Below are 22191 nucleotides of genomic sequence, written 5' to 3'. Positions count from 1 at the left end.
AAGGTACAAGCTCTTGGGAATTCCCTGGTGGTCCAGTGGTTAAGATTCTGCGCTTTTCCACTGTAGGGGGCATGGGTTTGATCCCTGGTCAGGGAACTAAGATCCCGCGTGCTGCACAGCACAGCCAAAAAAAAAAGGTACAAGATCTTAACATTTACTTGTAAAGGAAGACAACTGATTGCACTATAGGCAGCTACAACATCCTAGATGTTTTCTTCAGAGGGGACATTTTTGAGACAGAAAGGATAACTAATTACACACTCTAACCCTGATGGTAATTTACAGCCTTTCCACTCTTTTAAAAATTTATTGATTTATTTATTTGCCCAGCACAGATTTGTTGAATGCTGTCTGTGTTCAGGCACTGGACAGCAGCAGTAAGCGGAGCAGACCCAGTCCCTGCCTTCACAGTGGCCTTAGTCTAACAGGGAACTCTGAGATTGCACACATGCTCATGTGTGTTCTGTGTGTTCCAGAGGAGGAACAAGACTTGTTTGGGAGAGTGGATGACAGAGAGGGATACATCTAAATCTTTTCTGTTTGAGTGGAAAGAAAACAATAGCATGTGGTTCTAGAGCAGGGACCCTGTCACCTTGGTGCTTAAGCTGGTTCTTCCCTGCAGCCCCTGCATTCGGACTGCAGTGGTTCCCTCCCCTTAGCAGTCAGCACCACGGCCTTCTATGCCCTCTCGCCCCTTCACCACCAGCTTTGGAGAAATAAAAAAGTGTTTACCCTCAAAAAAGGTGAGGGCCCTTTTATAGGACTTATTAACCAACATTTACTCTCTCTTTATAAGATCTTAATTTCCATGGTACCTGTGAAGAAGCTGAAAACACTTTTCAGATACTGAAGTAGAAATTCGCCTCTTTTCTTTGTTGCCTTCAGCTAGGTTGTAGCTAAGCCATTCCAGACTGGAAGAGTTGACTTCTGGAGCCCCTAAATTAGTGCCTTCATAGCCTAACAATGAAGTAGTTACAGTGACAGCTAAGGTGTCTTGAGTACTATGTGCCAGTCACTCATGTAAGCATCTTGTAAGTATTATGTACCATCGTCACAACTCTATAAGTTAGGTTCAACTGTTATCTTTGTACAGAGGAAGCAGCAGGCTGAGAGTTTGATGACTTGCCCCTGGTGACATAGCTAGTGAATTTTGAAGCCAAGCCGGACTCAGGAATGTGACTCTGCAACCCATTCTCTTACTGCAGCACTCACATCCTTGCGGTGTATACTTCCTGAGCCATTCGTAGACAAGGATTCTGAATTTCATTTTCCCAGAAGTAGCCAGTTGCTGAGCGTTGCCTTAGAAACTGGAGTTCATTGTTGAGGATGTAAATTGTGTTTTGTATCAAGATGCCTGAGGTTTGAAAGCAGAATTGACCCTCCAGAAACGATGGTTTCTAGTCAGCTCTTATTTCCTATTTACCAGATGCTCCTTTAGTTACAGAAGTAAGTAAGGGGCAAAACTAGTTTGAGTTTTAGATTTAGCTTTCTTGTATCTGGATTAGAAGCTCAAAAGCAGAGGAAGCAAGAGCTCACATGTGCTTGCTTTGGAGGAGAGTCTGCTTTCTTGGTAATACTGCAGTTAGTAGGAAATGCATTTCCTGCTCCGTAGGTGACACCTTAAATACAGTTCCCACTCTGCTTCTCAACTGTTAGACAGAAGGATGGCTCAGCAGCCTGGAGGCTTAGAAGCCTTGAGTCCTTAAATTAAAAGTGGTGGGTGCTTTATACTAGATTGGCTTTTTGTTTGGGGCTTACTTACAGTGATAATAAGGAAATCTGAAAAGTTTGAGTTTACATGCACCGTTTGCTATCTGTTTTGACTGGTTTCCAGCAGGGAAAATGGTTAGCAACCAATGATATTCTCTTTCGGTGCCCCTTTTCTTCCAGTGAATTAATCCATCCAGCGAGCTGTGATTTTAGCCTCTAAAGTCTACATTCTATTCTCATCTTAGTGTTGAGCAAGGAGGGAGAGATATAGATGAAGCATTCAGATTTCTTAAAGATTGGTGAGGAGCTAGCAAGGTTAAGTGTCAACTCTACTTCAATTAAAAAAGAAAAAGAGAAAAAAAGATCGATGAGGCGCTAGAAAGGTTAAGTGGTTTGAACCGACACGGAACAAGTTGGTTATTGATTTTTTTTTTCTTCTGCTTCTCTCTCTTTTGCCTTTCATTCCATTTCCCATCCCCCTCCCCTTCACCCATCCCACTTACATTTCCAACCAGGTATATCTTTGCAAAGACTCTTTTTGAAAATGGTTCCCTCAGTGACATCGAATGGCATATCTATCAGGACTGGCATTATTTTCTCCTGCAGGAGTTTGCCAGCCGGCTCAGATTACATGGCTTCATCTACCTCCAGGCTGCTCCCCAGGTAACACAGAATTTAAAGCCTTAGACTTCAGGGTCATTTGGAACTTAAGAGGTGATGTTCTCTGAGCCCCTGATTTTCCAGTTGGAGAAAGTTGATTGTGAGTATTAGTTGGAGCCTGGAGAGCAGTGGGTGAGTACCCTCCCATCCTAGCACAAGCACCTGTTTCCCACAGGCTTTCTGAAGCAGAGGACTAAAGCAATTGACTGTGTGTAGAAAGGGTCCTTCTTGATGTAGCAACCACATAGAGAAAATTGGGTTTTATCTTTATCACTGGGGTCTGCAGGTTCGACCCTCTGACCAGCTAACCTGGAGCCAGTTGCCTCAGCTTTTCCTTCCTTCTAACTGGGTCATCAGAGTCTGTGGTGGTCTTGATGGTTTCCTGAATAGCATGTCAGGAGGAAGACAAGGGTTTCCTCACCGCATCCTGATACTGTCCTAATTTATAGTCTCCTTTTGAACCTTAAGGATGCCACTGGTAAGGCAAGGTGGACTGTGGAAGTTGCATCCCATGACCCTCTGACTTGGACTGTGGAGCCAGCCCAGCACGCAGTAGGGTGATGTTGTAGCAGGAGCACTGAAGTCTGGAGAGCAGCAGTCCTTGACTCTGCCAATAGGCAGTGACTGTGGACAGGCCCTGGCAACCTTTCCCCTGAAGGGGTCCTTGTCTGTCAAACCCAATGTCTCAGACTACTGATCTCTAAGGGGTCTTCTGGGGTAGGAGTCAAGGCAGGGGCTATTTTTTGAGGGATATGTTGCTCTCAGCTTTTTAAATAAATATCTGACATACAGTCAAATGCCAGGTATGCCACAGAGTCTTAGGAGGGAGAGCTCTCTTCAGGCCAGAGGCCACGCTTTTAGAGATAGGACTGAGTCTTGTGGAAGGTGGAAGCCTGAGAGCAGATTGGCCAGGGTCGTAAAATGGGTGGGAGAGCCCCCATTGCACAGGCTCACAGGAGCCAGAGAGGAGAGGACCTGTTGGAAGGGGCTGACCTTAGGAAAGTGACAGCCAGGCAAGAGGCCTTGGGTGTGACAGGGACCAGGTATCGGGGCTGTTTGTGTCAGGAGCTTCTGAAGATTATAAGGCAGAAGCTAGATCATAGGAGGACATAAAGAGATTCCACGGAAGTAAATAGGGTCTCAGGTTTAAAGTGAAACTCACCTATAGATGCAGTGAAGCCAGAGGGCTGAGAACCTTCTGTGAAAAGAGCAAAGCTGAAAGTGGCTGGCTTGCGTATTTGTGACTTCTTGCAGTAGTCTTCATTGCCTGGGAGCAGGAATAGAAGAGGCCAGTTATGAAGGTAACTGTACTGTAGGGGCAGGGATTGGTGTCAGTGATTAGGGAAAAAGGAGATCCCTGCCAAAAGGATGGTTTGAAGTAGCTGAGTGCAGGGTTCAAGGTGAGATGAGAGTCCTGGTCTTATGGCCTGGGCCAAGGATAAGTAAGAGAATTGTGGGCTTGAACTGAGTGAAGGTTGTGGTTAGATTTTGAAGAGGTGATGGGTTTCCAGTAGGAGTTCATGGAATCGATAGTTGAGAACAGCGGTAGGTTGAGGGGCAAAGCATTAAGAGAAGAATTGAACGTAATGACCTAGCCTTTTCCTGGTTCCTAACCTAACCCAACCTAACCTGCTGGGACACTGGGACCCAGCAAAGAAAGGAAGAAAATCGTCCTCAATTCTTTGTGTACTTGGAATGACTGTGAGAAGGGACGATGATGATGATGGTGGTGGTGGGGATTGTTATTATTATGGTGTGGCTGATGCATCTTTCTGGAGAGAATTGAAGTATTTCTGCTGGGGTAGAAAAAGGATTGAAGGATTACTGTAATTTGATGGTAGAAAAAAAATAGCTTATTCATTTTGAGATTGGATGGGGATTTTGGTGCTATTTTGATAGCACTAGAGCCAGGAACCAGGAATGTTGATACCATTCCCCTGAAGTCACCCATGACCTCTTCTGTGAGACCCAGAGGGAACTATATCTAAGAGAGAGCAGAAGTGAAAACATCTCTATGTAGAAAGCTGTGCAAGTGCTCAGTCCCCATTGCAGCACCTGGCAGATGCTAGGTTTAGAGCTCATGAGGTGGGCTCAAGTAGGGCCTTTTGCTCCTTCTCACCTACTCTTCCCTAAATTGTAAAAAACAAGTGAGCCAACAATAAAAAATCAGAAGAGAAATGGCTGGGCCTCAGTGCCCCGTGGAATCAGGAAGAGAGAGTGCAGCTGGCCAGTGTGCCTCCACGAGCCAGGCTGTGTTTGCAGACTGGACACAGTGTGCTGCAAAGGCCTGGGAACAAGTGGCACGTGGATGTGGGGCTTGGGAAGCACAGTGGCCAGACCCAGTAGCGGTCACTGTCCAGTTGCTGTCTTTGACTTCAAGCAGCTTTTCCGGGGGTGGTGGGGGTGGGGAGGGAGGAGTGAAGGGGCAGCTGTCATTTCCAGCTGCACTCTCTTTCCTGTTCACATTCGGTATGTCCTCCCCATGAGGATGGAGGTAAAGCAAGACCAGACTAAAGCACTGTTTGCACCGGTTTGTTTGTTTGTTTGTTTAAAGAACTTGTTGTAACCGTATCAGTAAACCAAAAATTATGCCAAATGCCCAAAACAGAAGTTTACCTAGGCTTCTGTGGGGAAGAAAAGTTTATTCTGTTAAGCAAATTAATAGTGTAAAGGGAAATGTTAGCCTGTTTTAGCAGGAGAGACTTCAGCATCAATGTTTGCCAGCCAGCAATGAATGAATGATTATAGCCTTTATAAAAAGAATTGCTCTGCCCTTGTATATAATTGAAAACATAAAGCCACATTCTAAAAAATATGCATTTTCATTAATTCTGATAATATTTTTCTCTCAGGAAAATTAGGTAGCTTTGATATATTTAGAAATCCTGAAGCCACCTTGCTGGCAGGAATGTGAATTGGTCAGCCTCTAAGGAGGCAGTCTGGCAGTGTATACTAGCAGTGCACACACTTTTGACCTATTAATCATGCTTCTTGGAATTTACTCCATAAATATGCCCCACATAGGCAGAATGCCTCACGTGCAAGGCAGCATTGTTTATAATAGCAAATTATTGTAAACAACCCAAGTAGTCATCAGTAGGGACTGCCTGAATATATTATGCTCCATCCATGCACTGATAAACTCTGAAGTCATGAAAAAGAACTAGAAAGTACTATACTGACATGTAACAATCTTGAAGATGTATTGTTAAGTAAAGAAAAATAAGAACTAAGTTTGTGTGGTAGGAGACCTTTTATATGTATTTTTTTTTAAAGGTGGGATTAAGAACGTGTATATGCGTAAAATCTTTCAGTATACAAGTCACTAACATCTGTCACCAGTGGGGCGGAGAACTGGGTAGCGGGAAGTCAGTGATTTAAAGCTATGTGATGGGGAGGCAGGGGAACAAGGGGAGATGTCTTGAAGCAGTGAGCTTGAAGCAGTCAGCAATGAGGATGAGCATGTAGGGGCAGAATGACAGAAGGAAAAAGAGGAAGTTCAGAGTGAAGGTAGGTAGAAATGGAAAAGTGTAAAGTAGGAGCAAAAGGTCAGTAGAGATAGACTAGGTCAGAAATGAAAATGGTCAGTGAGTATGTGCAAGAGATATTTGTTGACCACCTGCTCTACCAGGCCCTGTGCTCAGCCCTGAACCAGACGGACTCTGGCCTGCCTCCTGGGTCTCCCCCAGTCACTGTGCCCTCAGAGCACCTGTGCAGACATCCCTCTGTCATCTGATACAGCTGAAGTGCCACTTGTGGTCTCTGTTTGTCCAGGGCCTAGCATAGCGCCTGGCTCGCAGAGTAGTGCAGAGTAAGCTGGTATCAGAGATAAAGGGGGAGCCCCGGCCTCTTCCAGGAAGCGCCTCTCTGATTGCCCAAGCCCAACTGCTGCCTCCCTTATCTGATCTCTGCACTTAAGATCCAAACCTCACAGTTTAGCACTTGATTTGCTATTTTGCATATGTCGTTTTACTTGTTATCTAACTAGATTATAGGATCCCTAGGACAAGGACTTCATCTAAGTTTAGAACAGTTCTTAATTCAGGGGGAAGAGATGAAAAGGGATAAGTGCTAAAAGTATTAACATGTTAGATCTGTGTTAATCAATTTGAAAAGTTGGACATAAGATCATTAATGAAATTTGTTTATATGATTTTCTTTCCTTAGAAAAAAGATGGGACAAGAGGGAAACAGCAAAGACTGCATCTTTGGGAATACTGTACACTATGTTTGGGGATAAAGTTTACATTTGGGAATAAAGTTTAAATGTTTGAAAGAGAAAAGTCCTAAATCAGTGAGTTAATTCTCCGTGTTCTTCCCAGGACAGATGACATTGAATAATGAAGGGTTTGCCAGGTAGAGAGAGGAAGGCAGGCAATTCAGGCAAAGCAAACATTCAGAACAAAAGTTTTGAGACGTGAAAGAGCTTGATCTGTACCGCGGAGAGGTGGTCAGATCTGGCTGAAGCCATGGGTCCAGAGGAGGAAGGAGCTACGGAAGCTGAGAGTGCCTAGTTAGGAGGGCTGGCCAGACTCCGGGAATGGCCTTGTGTGACCAGTAAAGGAGAAGTGCTTCAAACTTTCCAATCAGATGAAGACAGAGTGGGATGATTCACCCTCTGGAAGGAGTGGAGGATGGAGAGTTAGTCTCAAGCCTCACCTTTTTTACTTCTTTACCTTTGACCTATGCAGAATTTGCATTCTGCCCCAGAGTGAGTGTTTGATATATGAAAGAGATGTTTCAAATTACTTACCCTTTTGTAAATATGATGTTACTCATACTTCCTGGAACCCGGGGCTGAAGGCGATAAGGACCTGGTGAGGTATTTTAAGCAAGGAGAGTACTACCGTTACAGTCAGCCCTCCATATCTGCAGACACAGAACCTGCTGGTGTGGAGGGCCCACTGCTATTTCATACACATAAGGGACTTGAGCAGCCTTGGATTTTTGTATCCTCAGTGGATCCTGGAACCACCCCCCCACCTCCTCCACCCCCCCTTTACCGCAGATACCGAGGGACGACTGTATACTGCAGTACTCTGGAAGGGTGGACTGAGCAGGAAAACTGGGAGAAAAGACAGCATTTGCCAGGAATTTGATGGGCTCCCTCCGTGAGTCTTCACAGCGACCCATGGGGTTGATGAAGTGGGGGGGAAATGGAGGCCCACAAAGCTTGCCCCACTGCTACCTGGTGAAGATGGAAATTTATTCCTGGACTTTCTGATTTTAAGGCCTGTGCTCTTTCCATACACTTCATCACCTCTAGGAAGCAGAGAGCCAGAAGGCTTTTGCCCCATAGTCCAGTGAGAGGTGATGAGGACCTGACGAGGGCAGAGAGGAGAGACAGGCAAGGAGAGGACCAACTGGAGAGAGATGAAAGAGAATTCAGTGACTTCCTGGATGTGGCTGGGAGGAGGAGAAAAAAGTAATTCCAGGTTCCCAGGGTAGATGTTTGCCATTAACCTGTGATTGAATGAAAAAACAAGGCAGCAGAAGCAAAGCCGTATTGCTAGTGCCCAGGATAGACATGACAAGTGGGTCAGAGAGCCCCCAGCTTTTGTAACAGCCAAGATAACCAGTGAGCTCAGCACAGCCTGGGGACTGTCTTTCAGGTTTGTTTGGAGAGACTACACCTGAGGGCCCGGGAGGAGGAGAAAGGAATTGAGCTGGCGTATCTTGAGCAGCTCCATGGTCAACACGAAGCCTGGCTTGTCCACAAAACCACCCCGTAAGTGGAGAAGAGAGCAGCACTGGACAGAGGCCTGCCTTCCTGCAGCCAGTTATTAAAATACAGGACGTTCAACATGTAGCCCCTTAAGCAGGTTCAGAATGTCCTGGTAGTGGTTGCAATTGTCAAGCATTATCTGAATCAGAAATTTAATATTAGGTATAATCTATATATTCCAAGAAAGTTTTCATTAGATTCTGTTTCTCCAGCTTTTTTGTTTTTTTGACATTCCCCTGAACATGGTGATTGATGATGAGGACATAGTTGGCACAGGGTAAAGGGCTGAAAAATTTTAGAGAAATTATCAGTGTACTAAGTTGACATTCCTAGTTTCAGCCTTTCCTCCCTTCAGGCTTGGTGTGCTGTCCATTTAAAATGTTTGGGGTCTATGGCCATACCACCCTGAACGCGCCCGATCTCGTCTAAAATGTTTGGGGATCTGACCTTCAGTATCAGTCTCAAGACTAAAGAGAAATTTCAGCCTTGTCTTTCCAGCCAAATGTATTGAATCCTTTTTTTAAACTGCTGTTTATATGAAATTTCCTTGAGAAGCCATGTGACCTTAGATCTGCTCTGAATTATTAAGACTGGTGAATATGTGAAACTTGCCATCTTTTTTTCTGTTCCCTAAATGCTTCTTATAGGCTCCACTCTGAGGCTCTGCTGAACATTCCTGTGCTGGTGTTGGATGTCAATGATGATTTTTCTGAAGAAGTAACCAAACAAGAAGAGCTCATGAAGAGGGTGGGGCAGACCTTAACTCCTGCTTTCTAGTAGTTTTCCAGCTTTGCACTTTTATCGCTTCAAACTTCAGTATGGGTCCTGTGCATTGCACCTCAAGTTGCATTTCACACTCCAAAGCCTGTGGGGCCTTGTATAAGTTACTAATATAATCCCTACTCTCTAAAATATTTGGGGCTAATAATTTTTAATACTTGACTTGTAATATGTGCTTTCCAGCTGACTTCCTCCTCTAAGGTATTCTAGAACTGAACTAGAGTAATGAGACTTCTGGATTCTGTCCAGCTCTGCTACTTGATACTGTAGGCCCCTGGGCAGGTCACATTTCCTTTCCATACCTATTTTTCCTTTCTCACAAAAACTCATGGGCTTGGCTACATACGCATTATGGATGGACTATTGTATAGTCTCCTGAAAATGTGAAATTTAACTTTTAGTTTTTCTCTTTCCTGCAGGTAGACACCTTTATAAAGAATCTGTAACCAGTACCAAGATGTTCTAGCTGTGATCTGGGCTCTCTGACTTCCTGAAGTCCTAAAAATACCAAGTTACCCACCTTTCCATCCCTGCTCCCATCTCCTTTTACCCATAGAGTGCTCTGACACTCAGGGGTTTGGTTTCTATTATCGTTAGACCCTGCCCTTGTCTTCTTTTATATCTCAAGGACTTCTTAAATAAAGTTTACGTTTTTGTGGATTTTGCTATCCGTTTATTTCAGCATGTATCTACTGGTGCCTGCTCTGACCTTCCCTCTAGACTAGCCATTTTCACTTGAGAAAAGTCTTTGCTTTTCTTCTTGAATTCCTTCACCAGCCAGACTTCTCTGTGTGTTCACTGGTTCCCTCTGATGTGCCAGGGTAGGACTGCTTCCAGGACCCCTAACCAAGCTCTGCCTTAGCATGAAGAAGGGAAGTAAAGTGACTCAGGAGTGGATGGATGCTCAAGTGTAAGTCCCCAGAGCCAGGAAATGGAGCCCAAACTCTAGGAAGCTCCTCTGTCTCTTCCCATCCAGCATTCTTGGTATGGGGGATGGGGTGGGATTTAGACCTTTGTCCTAGAGTTGAAGAACCTGGATGAAAGGGAGGGAAGGAGGGAGAGAACAAATCACGATCCTCAGAGTTCAGCATCTGACATCTAGGGTTTGGTCATCCTGGCACTCTGGCCTGCTCCAAACACCTTACCCAGTGAGTTTCAGGTGACCTTAATGGAGTGAATCTGTTTATGTTGGAAGGAAAGAAAATAATTTTTTGTGCTATACGTCAAGCTTCAAGGACAGTTTATTGTTAAGAGAGAAAAATGCATGGCTCTATAGAATTGAAGTACTTCACTGAAAGAAGCCTGCAGATCCACAATTCACCGGGATTGGAATTCCTGCACTGAGCCTCTGACAGTTGCACAGGCCCACAGGAAAATGAATGAGCTCGGGACCCAGAGTGGCCAAGAAGACAGAAACCTGCATTTCCCTTGATGCTTGGGAAAATGAGTATGAGATTGGTTTCTAACAAACGTGTGATGTTTTGAAATAGCATGGCATTTCTTTATCCTACTTAAAAAAAATTTAACAGCTTTATTGAGATGTAATTCACATACCATACAATTCACCCATTTAAAGTGTACAATTCAGTAGTTTTTAGTAACCGTGCAACCATCACCACGATCAGTTCCAGAATGTTTTCATCACCCTAAGAAGAAATGCCACACCAATCACAGTCACTCCCCATCCCCCGCTTTCTCACAATCCCCACCCATTGACGGACATGTGGATTTCACTATTTGACTATTATGATAACACTGCTATGAAAATTCATATACAGGTTTCTATGTGGATGTATGTGTTCATTTCTCTTGGGTATATACTGAGAAATGAAATTACTGGATCAAATGATAACTCCACATTGACTTCCTGAGGAACTGCAAAGCTTCCAAAGTTCCATGTTACGTTCCCTCCAGCAGTGTGTGAGTGTTCCACTTTCTCCACATCCTTGCCATCTACCACTTTGATTCTAGCCCTCTTAATAGGAGTGAAGTCATATCTCACTGTGGCTTTGATTTACATTCCTCTAATGGCTATTGATGTTGAGCATAACTGTTCATGTGCTTATTGGTCATTTGTGTATCTTCTCTGGAAAAGTTTATTCAAATCCTTTGTCCATTTTTTCAATTGTGTTGTTTGGCTTTTTATTATTGAGTTGTAAGAGTGTATATTCTGGCTACAAGTCCTTATTACATATATGATTCACACATATTTTCTCCCATTCTGTGGGTTGTATTTTCATTTTGATAGTGTCCTTTGAGGCACAAAAGTTTTTAATCTTGATGAAGTCCAATTTATTTTTGTCCCTTATTTCAGCGTCGTCTAAGAAAGTTTTGAATAACCCAGGATCACAAATATCTCCTATGTTTTCTTCTAGGAGTTGTATAGTTTTAGCTGTTACATTAGGCCTGTGATCCATTTTGAGTTAACTTTTGTGTGGGATGTAAGGAAGGGATTCAACATCATTCTTTCGTATGCCTATATCCAGTATCCAGTTATTCCAACACCATTTGTAGAAAAGATGAATCTTTTCTCACATTGAATTGTCTTGGACAGATGTTGAAAATCTGTCCCACTTGTTCTTGTGTTTTTTTGCTGCTTCAGGCTTTGGACAAGACCAAGGATGAACATAGGGTATTAGGTGTGTTTTGGAAACTCAATGGCTTTGGTCCTTTAGCTTTGACAGCCCAAATGTTTCATCCCCATTTAAGTTTCCAGGAACTACTAATGTGGAAATCACCTGTAAACCCAGAGTAAGAGCACTAGGCCCCCACCCTTCATTCATGTATTCAATCATCAACAAATATTTGAGTATCTGCCATATGCTAGAGACCAAAGAGAGAACAGTGAACACAACAGAAGGCAGACCTCGTCCCCACCTCACAGAACTTGTTCTCTAATGGAGAGGGCGACAGACACTAAACAAGTATTGCGGGTGTAGTGACCATTTCAAAAGTTGTACAGGTGTACCATGGGAGCCTATAACAGAAGGAGCCAGCATAATCTGGGATAGTGCCCCTACAAAAGTGACAACTATTCTGAAGAATGAATGGGGTATTTAGGCAGAGAAAAATGTCGTGTACCAAGGCCTTCATGTGAGAATGGGGCATTAGGCCCAGATTGTCAAAACTTGATGAGGTTAATGAACTTATCATTTAAGAATATCCTCCTCTCCACATTCTTCACTTAAGTCTTTTAAAGTCTGAAAATCTACAAATTCAGCGTTTCTTTCCGTTTGTAACCATTGCCTTTAGACCGTAAATGTTCTCTAAAATAGTCAAGGCCATCAACAGTCTCATGTGGGTGAAATAATTTGCCATTTTCCAAATTGGTAGCTGAGCTGGTCTGGTGAGAGAGTAAATATTTAATGAGGAGTAGCTTGGGACTTTAAGGATGGGGGTGGAGGTAGGTCGGGGGAAGTGTTTAAATATGGAGATTAGGTCTGCACTGGCAGGCCAGTCTGGGTGGGCTGTTCTCATTCTTGGATTAGAGGGTCCCCCAGAGTCAAATAACTGGGATTAACACATAAAAACAGCTACATTTCTTTCCAGTGTAGGATGTGGTAAAACCTGCTGTTCTGGAACCAGAATAATTACCTTAATGGGATTAAAATGTGGATTGAGGTTGTGAAAGTTCTCAAACTCTCAAGCTTGTAACATGAAGGGAGAAGGTGATAGTTTCAGGTGAAAGAGGCTGTTTGTTATATACAAATGCAAGAATCACTGGGAAAATAAAGGAAGAAAATAACATGTACTTTAAAACTGAAATACTACTTAACCTTCTTCAGCCCTCACTTTAAAGAGTAGGCAGTTTAAATCTCTGGACCACTTTTTCCTTTTATTTATTTATTTTAAATATGTATTTATTTATTTGGCTGCACCGCGTCTTAGTTGCAGCACGTGGGATCTTAGCTGCGGTGTGCGGCATCTTTTTAGTTGCAACATGTAGGCTCTAGTTCCCTGACCAGGGATCAAACCTGGGCCCCTGCATCAGGAGCGCAGAGCCTTAGCCACTGGACCACCAGGGAAGGCCCTACTTTGTCCTTCTTGGAACTATTTCCTTTGTTGGTCTCTTCTGGCTTTTCCACTACTTGGTGTCTCCCTTTCTGACTCACCTTTTTTCCCTCTCTTCTGAAGTGCTGGTGTCGCCCCAGGCACCCTTAGCTCATTTCTGTCTTTAGGAGTTCACTACTTTGGGTGGTCTCCTATTTGTTCTCTACTGCTGCCATATCAAATTACCAAATGACTGTAAAGGTGACTTAAAGCAGTACAGACTTATTATCTCACAGTTCTGTAGGTCAGAACTCTACCATGGGTCTCATTGGGTTAAAATCAAATTATCAACCTGGCTGCATTCCTTTCTGGAGGTTCTAGAGGAGAATTTGTTCCCTTACCTTTTCTGTCTTCTAAAGGCTGCCCACATTCCTTGGCTTGTGGCCCCTTCCTCTTTAAAGCCAGCAATGTTGGCATCTCTGACTCTTCTTCTATCATCACATCGCTCTCTGACCACAGCCAGAAAAGGTTCTTTGCTTTTAAGGGCCCACTTGATTACATCGGGCTCATCTAGATCATCCAGAATACTCTCCCATCTCAAGGTCTTTAGCCTTAACTACATCTGCCAAGTCCCTTTTGCTACTGAGCTAACATTCATTGGTGCCAGGGATTGGGTTGTGGACGTTTTGGGGAGGGGGGAATCATTCTGCCTTGCACAGATCTCAAACACTGTCGTGGCGCACACTATTAACATGCGGTGAGGACTTTCTAAAAACTTGGAAATGCTATGGAAAATGTGGATCATTTGCAATAGCAGAGAGAATAGCATAGAGAATTCCCGTATCCCTGTTGCTCATATCATAATCAGCCTAAGATCACTCGGAACAGACCTGTATTTTGACAAAATCCGATTAACTCATTGAAATGAAGGAGACCACATGCTAGAGAAACTATGGGGTGTCTCGTCAAACAGGCAGAGTTATAGCACTTAGGGTAAGGATAGACTTTAGGTAAAATTTAAATGAAGCAAAGCAGGAGTCAACATCTGGTCTGAACTGCACAGCAGACCCAGGTTCATTTCTTTAGGAAGTGCAACGTTAAGATAAACATGGAATGTTGTGTTCAGAAGCCCATTATCTGAAGCTCTGAACCTGGGTTGCAAATCGAGGCTGCTTCCCTATATCAAAGTGACTTAGATCCTCCTGGCAACAGAATGTTTCATTTTTACTGGTAAAATTTGAAACAGCTAAGTTTCTGATGGTCTACCATTTTCGAGAACAAGGTTTCACAGTGAGTCAGAAAGCAGTAGTCACACCAAGAAGGGGGCGGTTATGACACCTTAGCTGCTTTGTGCTCTTGGGAGGAATATTGTTTCATGGTAACTTTGTAGCTAGTCTTACCTATGTCTGTCTTCCCAGCCCGATAAATGGCAGGGAAGCTTTTTTTCCCCCTTAGCATGAGCTAATTTTTACTTTTTCAGCCACTTCAGTTATCTACTCAAAGCCAATTTTGTTTCACCTATAGCCTACCCACCATTTTCAGATGATTTTGAAGCAAATCACAGACAGCTACAGCTACAGCTGTATCGACCTCCGGATATCATTACCTGGACATCCCTTACGCTCATCAATGTGTACAAGACAGAGTTCTCAGCCCCACCCCCACCTCAGCCAACAAAACCTGTTTCTCCTGCTTCTCCATTCACCCAGTTGACTCATCAGAAGCTCTGGGGTCATCTTTGCCCCTCCAGCTCTCATCGTCCCCTCCTTTTTCACCAAAGTCTACTTGTTCATCTCTGAAATCTGTCAAATCTTCTCTGCACCTCACTCTAGTTGCAGGTGTAGTGGATACTGCGGTTGACTCGCCAGCACTCATTCACTCTATCTGCTCTGTCCTGGCGCTCACAGGGCTCCCTGCCCAGCATGGCCACGCCAGGAGTGGCTGGAACGCCTCCCCTCCGCCCTCGCCAAGCCCCGCCCAAACCCCGCCCATCACTGCTGCCAGTCATCGTCTCTACCCCAGACACCTCCATTGAACCATATATTAAAAACCTGTGATTGCTATGCAAAAGAACAGCTTCGAGTCGTCTCAGGCCCCACCCCTGCCACCAGATAGCTGCCCTTCCTGTGCAGAAGTATTCGAGCTGCCATGTTTTTATAACCTCATCTCCCACCACTCATTGTATAAACCCCAAGACTAACCTAGGTTCCAGAATTCAATCTGTGTTTCTTAGATCCTCCTGGCAATAATGCAATGCTTCTCTCTCTCTCTCCCTCTCTCCTTTTTTCCACTGTTTTTTACTGGAAGACTTATCTATTCCTGCCAGTCCCAAGTCTCCTCCTTTTTCTATGTGGCTTTTCCCTCACACAAGTAGCCAGGCTTTGTGCTTTAGGCCCTCTGCTTATTAAACTATGTCAAACTATGTATCAGACCTGAATAAAGTTGTCTCTCCCTCCTGGGCTTTGCCATTCTTGACACAGATCATCTTAGTCACTTAGCACAGTGCCTGGCATTTACCTATTTATTGATATTTAGTGCATGACTAATAGAGACTTGCTAAATAAATGAGTGTTGAGGCTGAAGTCATGATCTGCCCTTTCTGAGATCATTGGGTTTGTGAGCTCCACATCACAATCATCAACGTATGAATGACTTTCCAAATATTAAGCACTTTGAGGATGACACGCAAGAAAACTACAGGCCCAGCCCCCACCTGGTGTTATCAAGGGAGCCAACTATTGAATGCCTACTGTGTGCCAGCCTCCTACCGAACACTTTGTAAAAGTTAATCAATACTCTCAATAATCTTATGAAGGAAGTTTAATATCCCAGTTTTTATCAGTGAGGAAACTGAAGCTCAGAGACGTTCAGTAACTCACACATGGTCCTGCAATCAGTGGTGGAGCCAGGATTCAAACCCTGTCCATCCTGACCCCAGAGCCTGTTCTCTTTCCACAAAATCAAGCTGCCTTGTAAGGGAGACAAGCCTAGATTTTCAGAAAAGAAGGCAAGGGACTTCCCTGGCACAGTGGTTAAGATTCTGCCTGCCAATGCAGGGGACACGGGTTCGAGCCCTGGTCTGGGAAGATCCCACATGTTGATGAACAACTAAGCCCGCGAGCCACAACCACTGAGCCCACAAACCACAACTACTGAAGCCTGTGCGCCTTAGAGCCTGAGTGACACAACTACTGAGCCCAAGTGCTGCACCTACTGAAGCCCACACACCTAGAGCCTGTGCTCCGCAACAAGAGAAGCCACTGCACTGAGAAGCCCAAGCACAGCAAGGAAGAGTAGCCCCTGCTCGCTACAACTAGAGAAAGCCCATGTGTAGCAATGAAGACCCAATGCAGCCAAAAATAAATAAATAAATAAACAAACTTGAAGCATCAAGTAGCTTCATGAATTTGAAAGAAAGGAAGAAAAGAGAAGAGAAAAAAAAGAAAGGAAAAGAAAAGAAAAGAAAAGAAAAGAAAAGAAGGCAAGTACGCATTTCTTTGGCTGCCTGTCTGGGTTTAACAGCCCACTTTGGTTGCCTGGGCAGGAAGACCTCCTAGCTTGCCAGCACTGCTGGGTAGAGGCTCCCAAGTGTATCTTTTTTTTTTTTTTTCTTTGGCATGCCATGAAGCTTTCAGAATCTTAGTTCCCCAACCAGGGATTGAACCTGGGCCCCTTGGCAGTGAAAGCCCAGAGTCCTAACCACTGGATCCCCAGAGAATTCCCAACGACGGCTTTTTCTTTCTTTCTTTCTCTTCCTTTCTTCCTTTCTTTCTTTCTTCTGCTCCCAGGTGTATCCTAAATACACCTTTGGCCCCTGGGGCCCTGAGCAGGCACAGAGATGCTTCCAGTGGCCCAGGTATCCTCTTCCTGGCAACTGCACCTTCAAGGTGGTGAGCCTCTTCAAATGCTGGGCAGCGGGGTGTATTTGGAAGTTTGAAAGTTCTGGAATGCCTTTACAAATGCCTTCCTATCCCACTTCCTGGACCAACCTGCCCATTGCTATCAGATGGTTTTCTCCTAAAACACCTTTAATAATGTTCATATTCTCCTTTAAAAAGGTTGATGTCTAAATGCAGAGTGGTATCCTGGATTGGACCCTGGAATAGAAAAAAGATATTAGTGGAAAAACTAGTGAAATGCAAATCAACTCTGGAGTTTGGGTAATAGTAATGTACCATGTCAGCTTCTTAGTTTTAACAAATGTACCATGTAATGTAAGATGTTAGCACTAGGGAAAACTGGGTGAGGGATATATAGAAACTCTCTGTGACATTTTTGAAACTTTTCTATAAATCCAAAATTATTCCCAAATAGAAGTTCATTTTTCAAAAAAGTTGGTGCCTCTTACAAGATGATGACCAGGACAGGGGCTCGTCTCCCCTGTCCCTGTGAAAGAACACTCCTCTGTGCCAGCGCAATGGGTTTTTTTAAATTTTTAAATTTGTTTCTTTTTCTTTTTCTTTTTTTTATTTGTTTATTGGCTGCATTGGGTCTTCATTGCTGCACACGGACTTTTTCTAGTTGCGGTGAGCAGGGGCTACTCTTCATTGTGGTGCATGGGCTCCTCATTACAGTGGCTTCTCTTATTGTGGAGCACGGGCTCTAGGTGCGTGGGCTTCAGCAGTTGTGGCACATGGGCTCAACCGTTGTGGTGCACAGGCGCAGGGGCTTAGTTGCTCCATAGCATGTGGGATCTCCCTGGAGCAGGGCTCAAACCCAGGTCACCTGCATTGGCAGGAGGATTCTTAACCACTGCACCACCAGGGAAGTCCAAGCTCAATGGTTTTACTCGCTGTCCTCTGAACAAAGCTGTGCTCTCCTAGTCCTGCATTTGCCCTAGCTTACCCCCTGCTGGACTGATGACAGCCAAAGACTCCACCATGGTCCTAAACTGCAACAAGAAGCAAGTTACTGTGAACCTGATGAAGCCCCAGGGCCCGTCATCTGCAAGGCCCCAGAGGGTCCACCACAGTTGTGGTGAGAATGTGATCCCCCTTTGCAACTGTTGCTGTCACAGAAAGTTCTCAGGGACCTGACTCTGGTAGGGATAGCTCAATCCCAGAATCTAGGCCACATGCGTTACATGCCAGGCAGCTGCAAGGGAGTCTGGGAAAAACAATATCTGAATCTTCATCTTCACTGTGGGGGGTGGGCCCTACCTCCAACCAAGGTGTGTAAATCCCAAACACAGGAAGTTCTCCAAAGAGTGATCCTTCACATGGTGGCAGATATTCACTGCAGGTGGGTTTTCTAGAGTCAAATCTTCCACTAGGGACCATCAGGTGACACTTGGGAAACTCCAGCTGGGTCTGGCCTGGAGGTTGCATGGTGCAGAATGTGCTCCTGTATTTCATTAGGCCAGGGTCAGAGGGACTTCATCTTCTGAGGGTACCTGAGTTAAACCCCTGCAAGTGAGAAGGGCCCAAATTCACGTCTTTGGGAGCAGCGATGGAAAAAAAGGCGACACTGGGGAATCGACCACCTGCTCTGAAGCAAGAAAGCGCTGGGCATCTGTGAGACGATCCAGCCTTCGGTGTTCTCCCATCATTCTTGCAACAACCGGGAGCGTCTGGCTCCTCCTCTCACTCATCCCCAACATCCAGGCAATCATCTGGGGCTGGCAGCATCCCTCCTAAGATTTCTCATATCTGTCTCACCAGCAAGCACCCCCTTCAGGAGGACTTTGCGGACCCTCCCTCCACCCAGCTGGGTCATTTGCCCAGCATTGTGCTCCTGTTGAGTGCCTTTTGCATATATCTTATTGTTGCACTTGCCACATAGCACTAAAATGACCTATTTCCTTGTCTCTTTATTAGACTCAATGAATCTTATTCCTCTTTGTCTCTCCAGTGCCTGGCACATAGGAGTGAGTAGCTCCATAAATATTAAACAAATGGAAAGAAGTAGGCTGAGCTTGAGAAGGGCCCCTTGGACTAAGCAATGAAATGTCCCCTACACCCTTACCCCTTATGCTCCCAGCTACATGCTACATATTTGCTAAGTCCCAGGCCAGCTCCCAGCTAGGGTCTGAGCAGCTTATCCACCTCTGGACTAGATTATGTGATTGTGAGATCCTTAGAGTAAATGGTAGAAATAGAAGATGGGCAGTGAACCCTTGGATTCTGCTGGCAGTGCCCCTGCAGGGTGATCCTGTAGCCACCAGAGACCATGAGTGCCCCTTGAGGTGCGAACTTCAGAAGAAAGAAGCAGCCTGAGTCTTGACTTGGTAAAACTGCAGCAGCAGCTGTGGATTGCCCTCCTCAGACTTCTTTTACACAAGAAAGAAACTCAGTGACTGTTGTTTGGGATTTTATCATTACGTACAGCTGTGGCTCTGAGTGTATTGCAACATTCTCTCTTGCCAAATTTGGGGCCCTGCTGCAGGGCAGTTGTGTCAGATGGCTTGCAACTGGGAACTCTAGGAAATGTTACCTGGTACTAGGGACCACCTGCAGTTGACAGATGGGAGGAATGAGGAAAGCAGGTAGGGAGAAGCTGTGTCACTTTGGGCAAGTCATGACACCTTAGGTTTCTTGCATTGAAAACAAAGATAATCTTCAAGGTCCTTACAGTCTTATACTCAAAATATTTGCCCTATGAATGAAGAAGCTTCATGGAATGGATAGAAGACTGGGGTTTGGGCATCAGACAAACCTGAGTTCCAATTCTGGCTGTGCCACTAGCCAACAGTGCAACTCAGACACTTTCTTAACCTCTCTGAGCTTCTTTTCTTACCTCTGAAAGTGAAACAAACTCTGCAGCTACTTTGCAAGGGCATTCCAAGGATCAGAAATACTGGAGATAAACTTCTGGACAGAGAGTAGCCACTCAAAAAATGGAGCCAACACATCTGTGTGGGTGGAGAGATGCTGAGAGCTGGAAAGTCCTTCACAGTCTGTCTCTGAGCTGAGCCTTGAAGGGCGAAGTGAGGAGTATGATGGTGGCAGAACAGCAAGGATGTGCAGTACAGGCCTTGGAAGGAAGACACTCGATGGGATGGCGAGGAGTGGATATAATGTGGTCCCAAATGGAGAGAGACAACATGACCCTAAGTGTGAAGCAGGACAGATGGTAACAGGTGCTACTTGCAGCTACGGGAGCTTCCTGGGTCACATGGCCTTCGAGCTGGGCATTAAACGACCGCAGGATTTCCAGAGCACGAGTTGTGGGGAGAATGGCTTTGGGGTAAACGCCAAGGGCAAAGGCAGGGAGCTAAGGAAGAGTCCTGTGTGTCTAGGGGAGGGGAGGCCGTGAGGCTGGAGGAGGGCGGCAGTGGGCCGGGCAGGCTCTAAGCTTTAGAGTCTAAGGTTTTCAGTAGAGCGCCACGAGGGGCCGAGACACAACCGGCCGGCGCCGCCGCGCGCGCACAGCTCGCCGACTCTACCTGCTTCTTCGCGGCGCCGCAGCGCAGGCTGCGTCCGCGGGGCCAGAGCCAGAAGGCCGGGGTCTGGAAGGAGCCTCTGAGGTCCCCGGGGCGCCCTGGCAAAGGGGCTGGCGCGGGACTTGTGTTCAGGAGGTGAAGACCTGGGAGAGCCGGCGGGCATTCGCTGCAGCTTCCTTCCCGCCTGGCGGCTGGCTGCGTGCCCTGCACTTGACCTCAGATGACCTATGTGTTCCCTTCTTGGAAACGGTTCCATTGCCAGGAGCAGTTGAGCTCTGTCTTTGGCTTTCTTTTTCCTTCAGAGCAGGGACTTCGTCTCGGCTTCTGCTGCCCCCAGAGTCTCCGGTACCTCAGCAGCACCTTGCTTTCCCTCCACGGCCGCCAGCGGGGTTCCTGCTGTTAGCAACCTGCTCTCCTGGCTTCCTGTCCGCCTTCATTGTTCTTAGGATTGTTGGCTTTAAGAGGGTGAGATCACTGTGTGGATAAAGACCAAGGAGGGAGGTGTGAAATCCCGCCCCCCCCACTCCCACCCCCACCCCTCCCTGGCCACACAGCTAGTTAACAGCTGAGCCGAATCAACCCAGGAGTTCTGACGGGCACACGGATGCTCTCAGTCCTGGCTATCAGCTACTTCACTCTGCACACCTCAAATTCATTAGTGTGTGGAGGTGTGGACCTCCTCTCATTTGCAAGTCTTAATCTGGATTAATGTCAGTGTCTTGAAATTCTTGTGTGAAAAAAGTGAGTTATGTTTTGAGTATTGTCCTTGTTGACAATACCGTGTTTGCGTGTTTTGTGGATTGGGTTGGCATGAAAAATAATTCCAAAAATGCCTGGATTTGTCCAGTGTTGCTGATTAGTGTTGTCTTAGGAGACTAAATCCAGTATTAGCCCCAATAAGCGCAAGGAACTGCATCATTTTCTCCTTAGTCAAATGCATAAGGTATTCCCATAGCATACTAATCAAAAGAAAGGGACAGATTTCTAGTCAGCATACAAGCTAGAAATTATTAATCCCAAACAGGATGCTTTGTTCAAAAACTTTTTCAGACTTACCGTTTGAGCTAGTTTCTGGGTCCCAGTAGAGAGCCAGGCTCTGTTCACCGTTCAACAAGAATCTGTTGACTCTCTAGGCCCCAGGTGCTGTGCAGGGTGCTGGGAATACACTGGGTAGCAAGACAGACACGCATGTGTACCTTCCAAGTGACCTCTTCACTTAAAAACTAAAATGCCTTACCTAGGCTTGAATACCATCTAACTTGTCAGGTTTGGTTCTGAAAGATATTTTTGGCTGCTTTCTAAAATTAAGCTTCCCTTCCAAGGATGGAGAATAAATTCACTGATTGAAAATACTCCGAAAATAATGTAGCTTAGACAAAGGCAATCTCAAAAGAGGAATCACTAAGACATTTTAAGCAATGGCCACATAATCTCCCAGGGAGATGATTTAGATAAGAACATTTATTTAGAAGTAGACATTCTGGGGACTTCCCTGGTAGTCCAGTGGTTAAAAATTAAAACTCCATACTTCCAATGCCCGGGTTTGATCCCTGGTCAAGGAACTAGATCCTGCATGCCACGCCTAAATATCTTGCATGCCGCAACTAAGATCTGGTGCAGTTAAATAAATAAATAAGTAAGCAAGTAAATAAGTAAATAAATACTAAAAAGAAGGACAAGGAGGAGGAGAAGGAGAAGGAAAAAAAGATAACATTTGGGGGTGTTTGTGTAAAATGCAAAGGCACATTTTCATGAGAACAAAGTTTTGGCTTCCTGAGACCAGCCACCTTTGAAAGCAAGATGACCAAATGGTCGGGGAACCAACTCAGATCTATTGGCTGCTGTCCACTGCCCATGAGTCCTCAGGCTAGGACTGCCCCAGGTATCCACATTTGACAGCACCTACCTACAGGATCTCCAAATCAAATCAAATTACAAGACTGAC

The 22191-nt window shown here is 45.2% G+C and overlaps 1 protein-coding gene and 1 non-coding gene across 6 annotated transcripts in view; one reads left to right on the top strand and one right to left on the bottom strand.

Moving 5' to 3' along the window:
* The window catches only part of DGUOK (deoxyguanosine kinase), a 30887-nt gene extending 21352 nt beyond the window's left edge, over positions 1–9535 (top strand). For 3 of the 5 annotated variants that reach the window (XM_057742092.1, XM_057742095.1, XM_057742094.1), the window contains 4 exons: positions 2226–2373; positions 7983–8098; positions 8743–8842; positions 9295–9535. In XM_057742092.1, the coding sequence (XP_057598075.1) occupies positions 2226–2373; positions 7983–8098; positions 8743–8842; positions 9295–9321 (391 nt within the window). In that variant the 3' untranslated portion in view covers positions 9322–9535. The other 2 variants (XM_057742091.1, XM_057742093.1) reach the window with 2 other exon arrangements.
* A 3293-nt stretch (positions 9536–12828) lies between these two features.
* Positions 12829–12900, bottom strand: TRNAR-CCU (transfer RNA arginine (anticodon CCU)). The gene has a single exon. It is a non-coding gene; the product is annotated as a tRNA-Arg (tRNA).
* Positions 12901–22191: the final 9291 nt, after the last annotated feature.

This window comes from Hippopotamus amphibius, chromosome 7 (assembly GCF_030028045.1).
Source record: "Hippopotamus amphibius kiboko isolate mHipAmp2 chromosome 7, mHipAmp2.hap2, whole genome shotgun sequence".
Taxonomy (NCBI): domain Eukaryota; kingdom Metazoa; phylum Chordata; class Mammalia; order Artiodactyla; family Hippopotamidae; genus Hippopotamus; species Hippopotamus amphibius.
The sequence above is the reverse complement of the archived record's forward strand: the minus strand, read 5'-3'. Positions and strand labels throughout refer to the sequence as shown.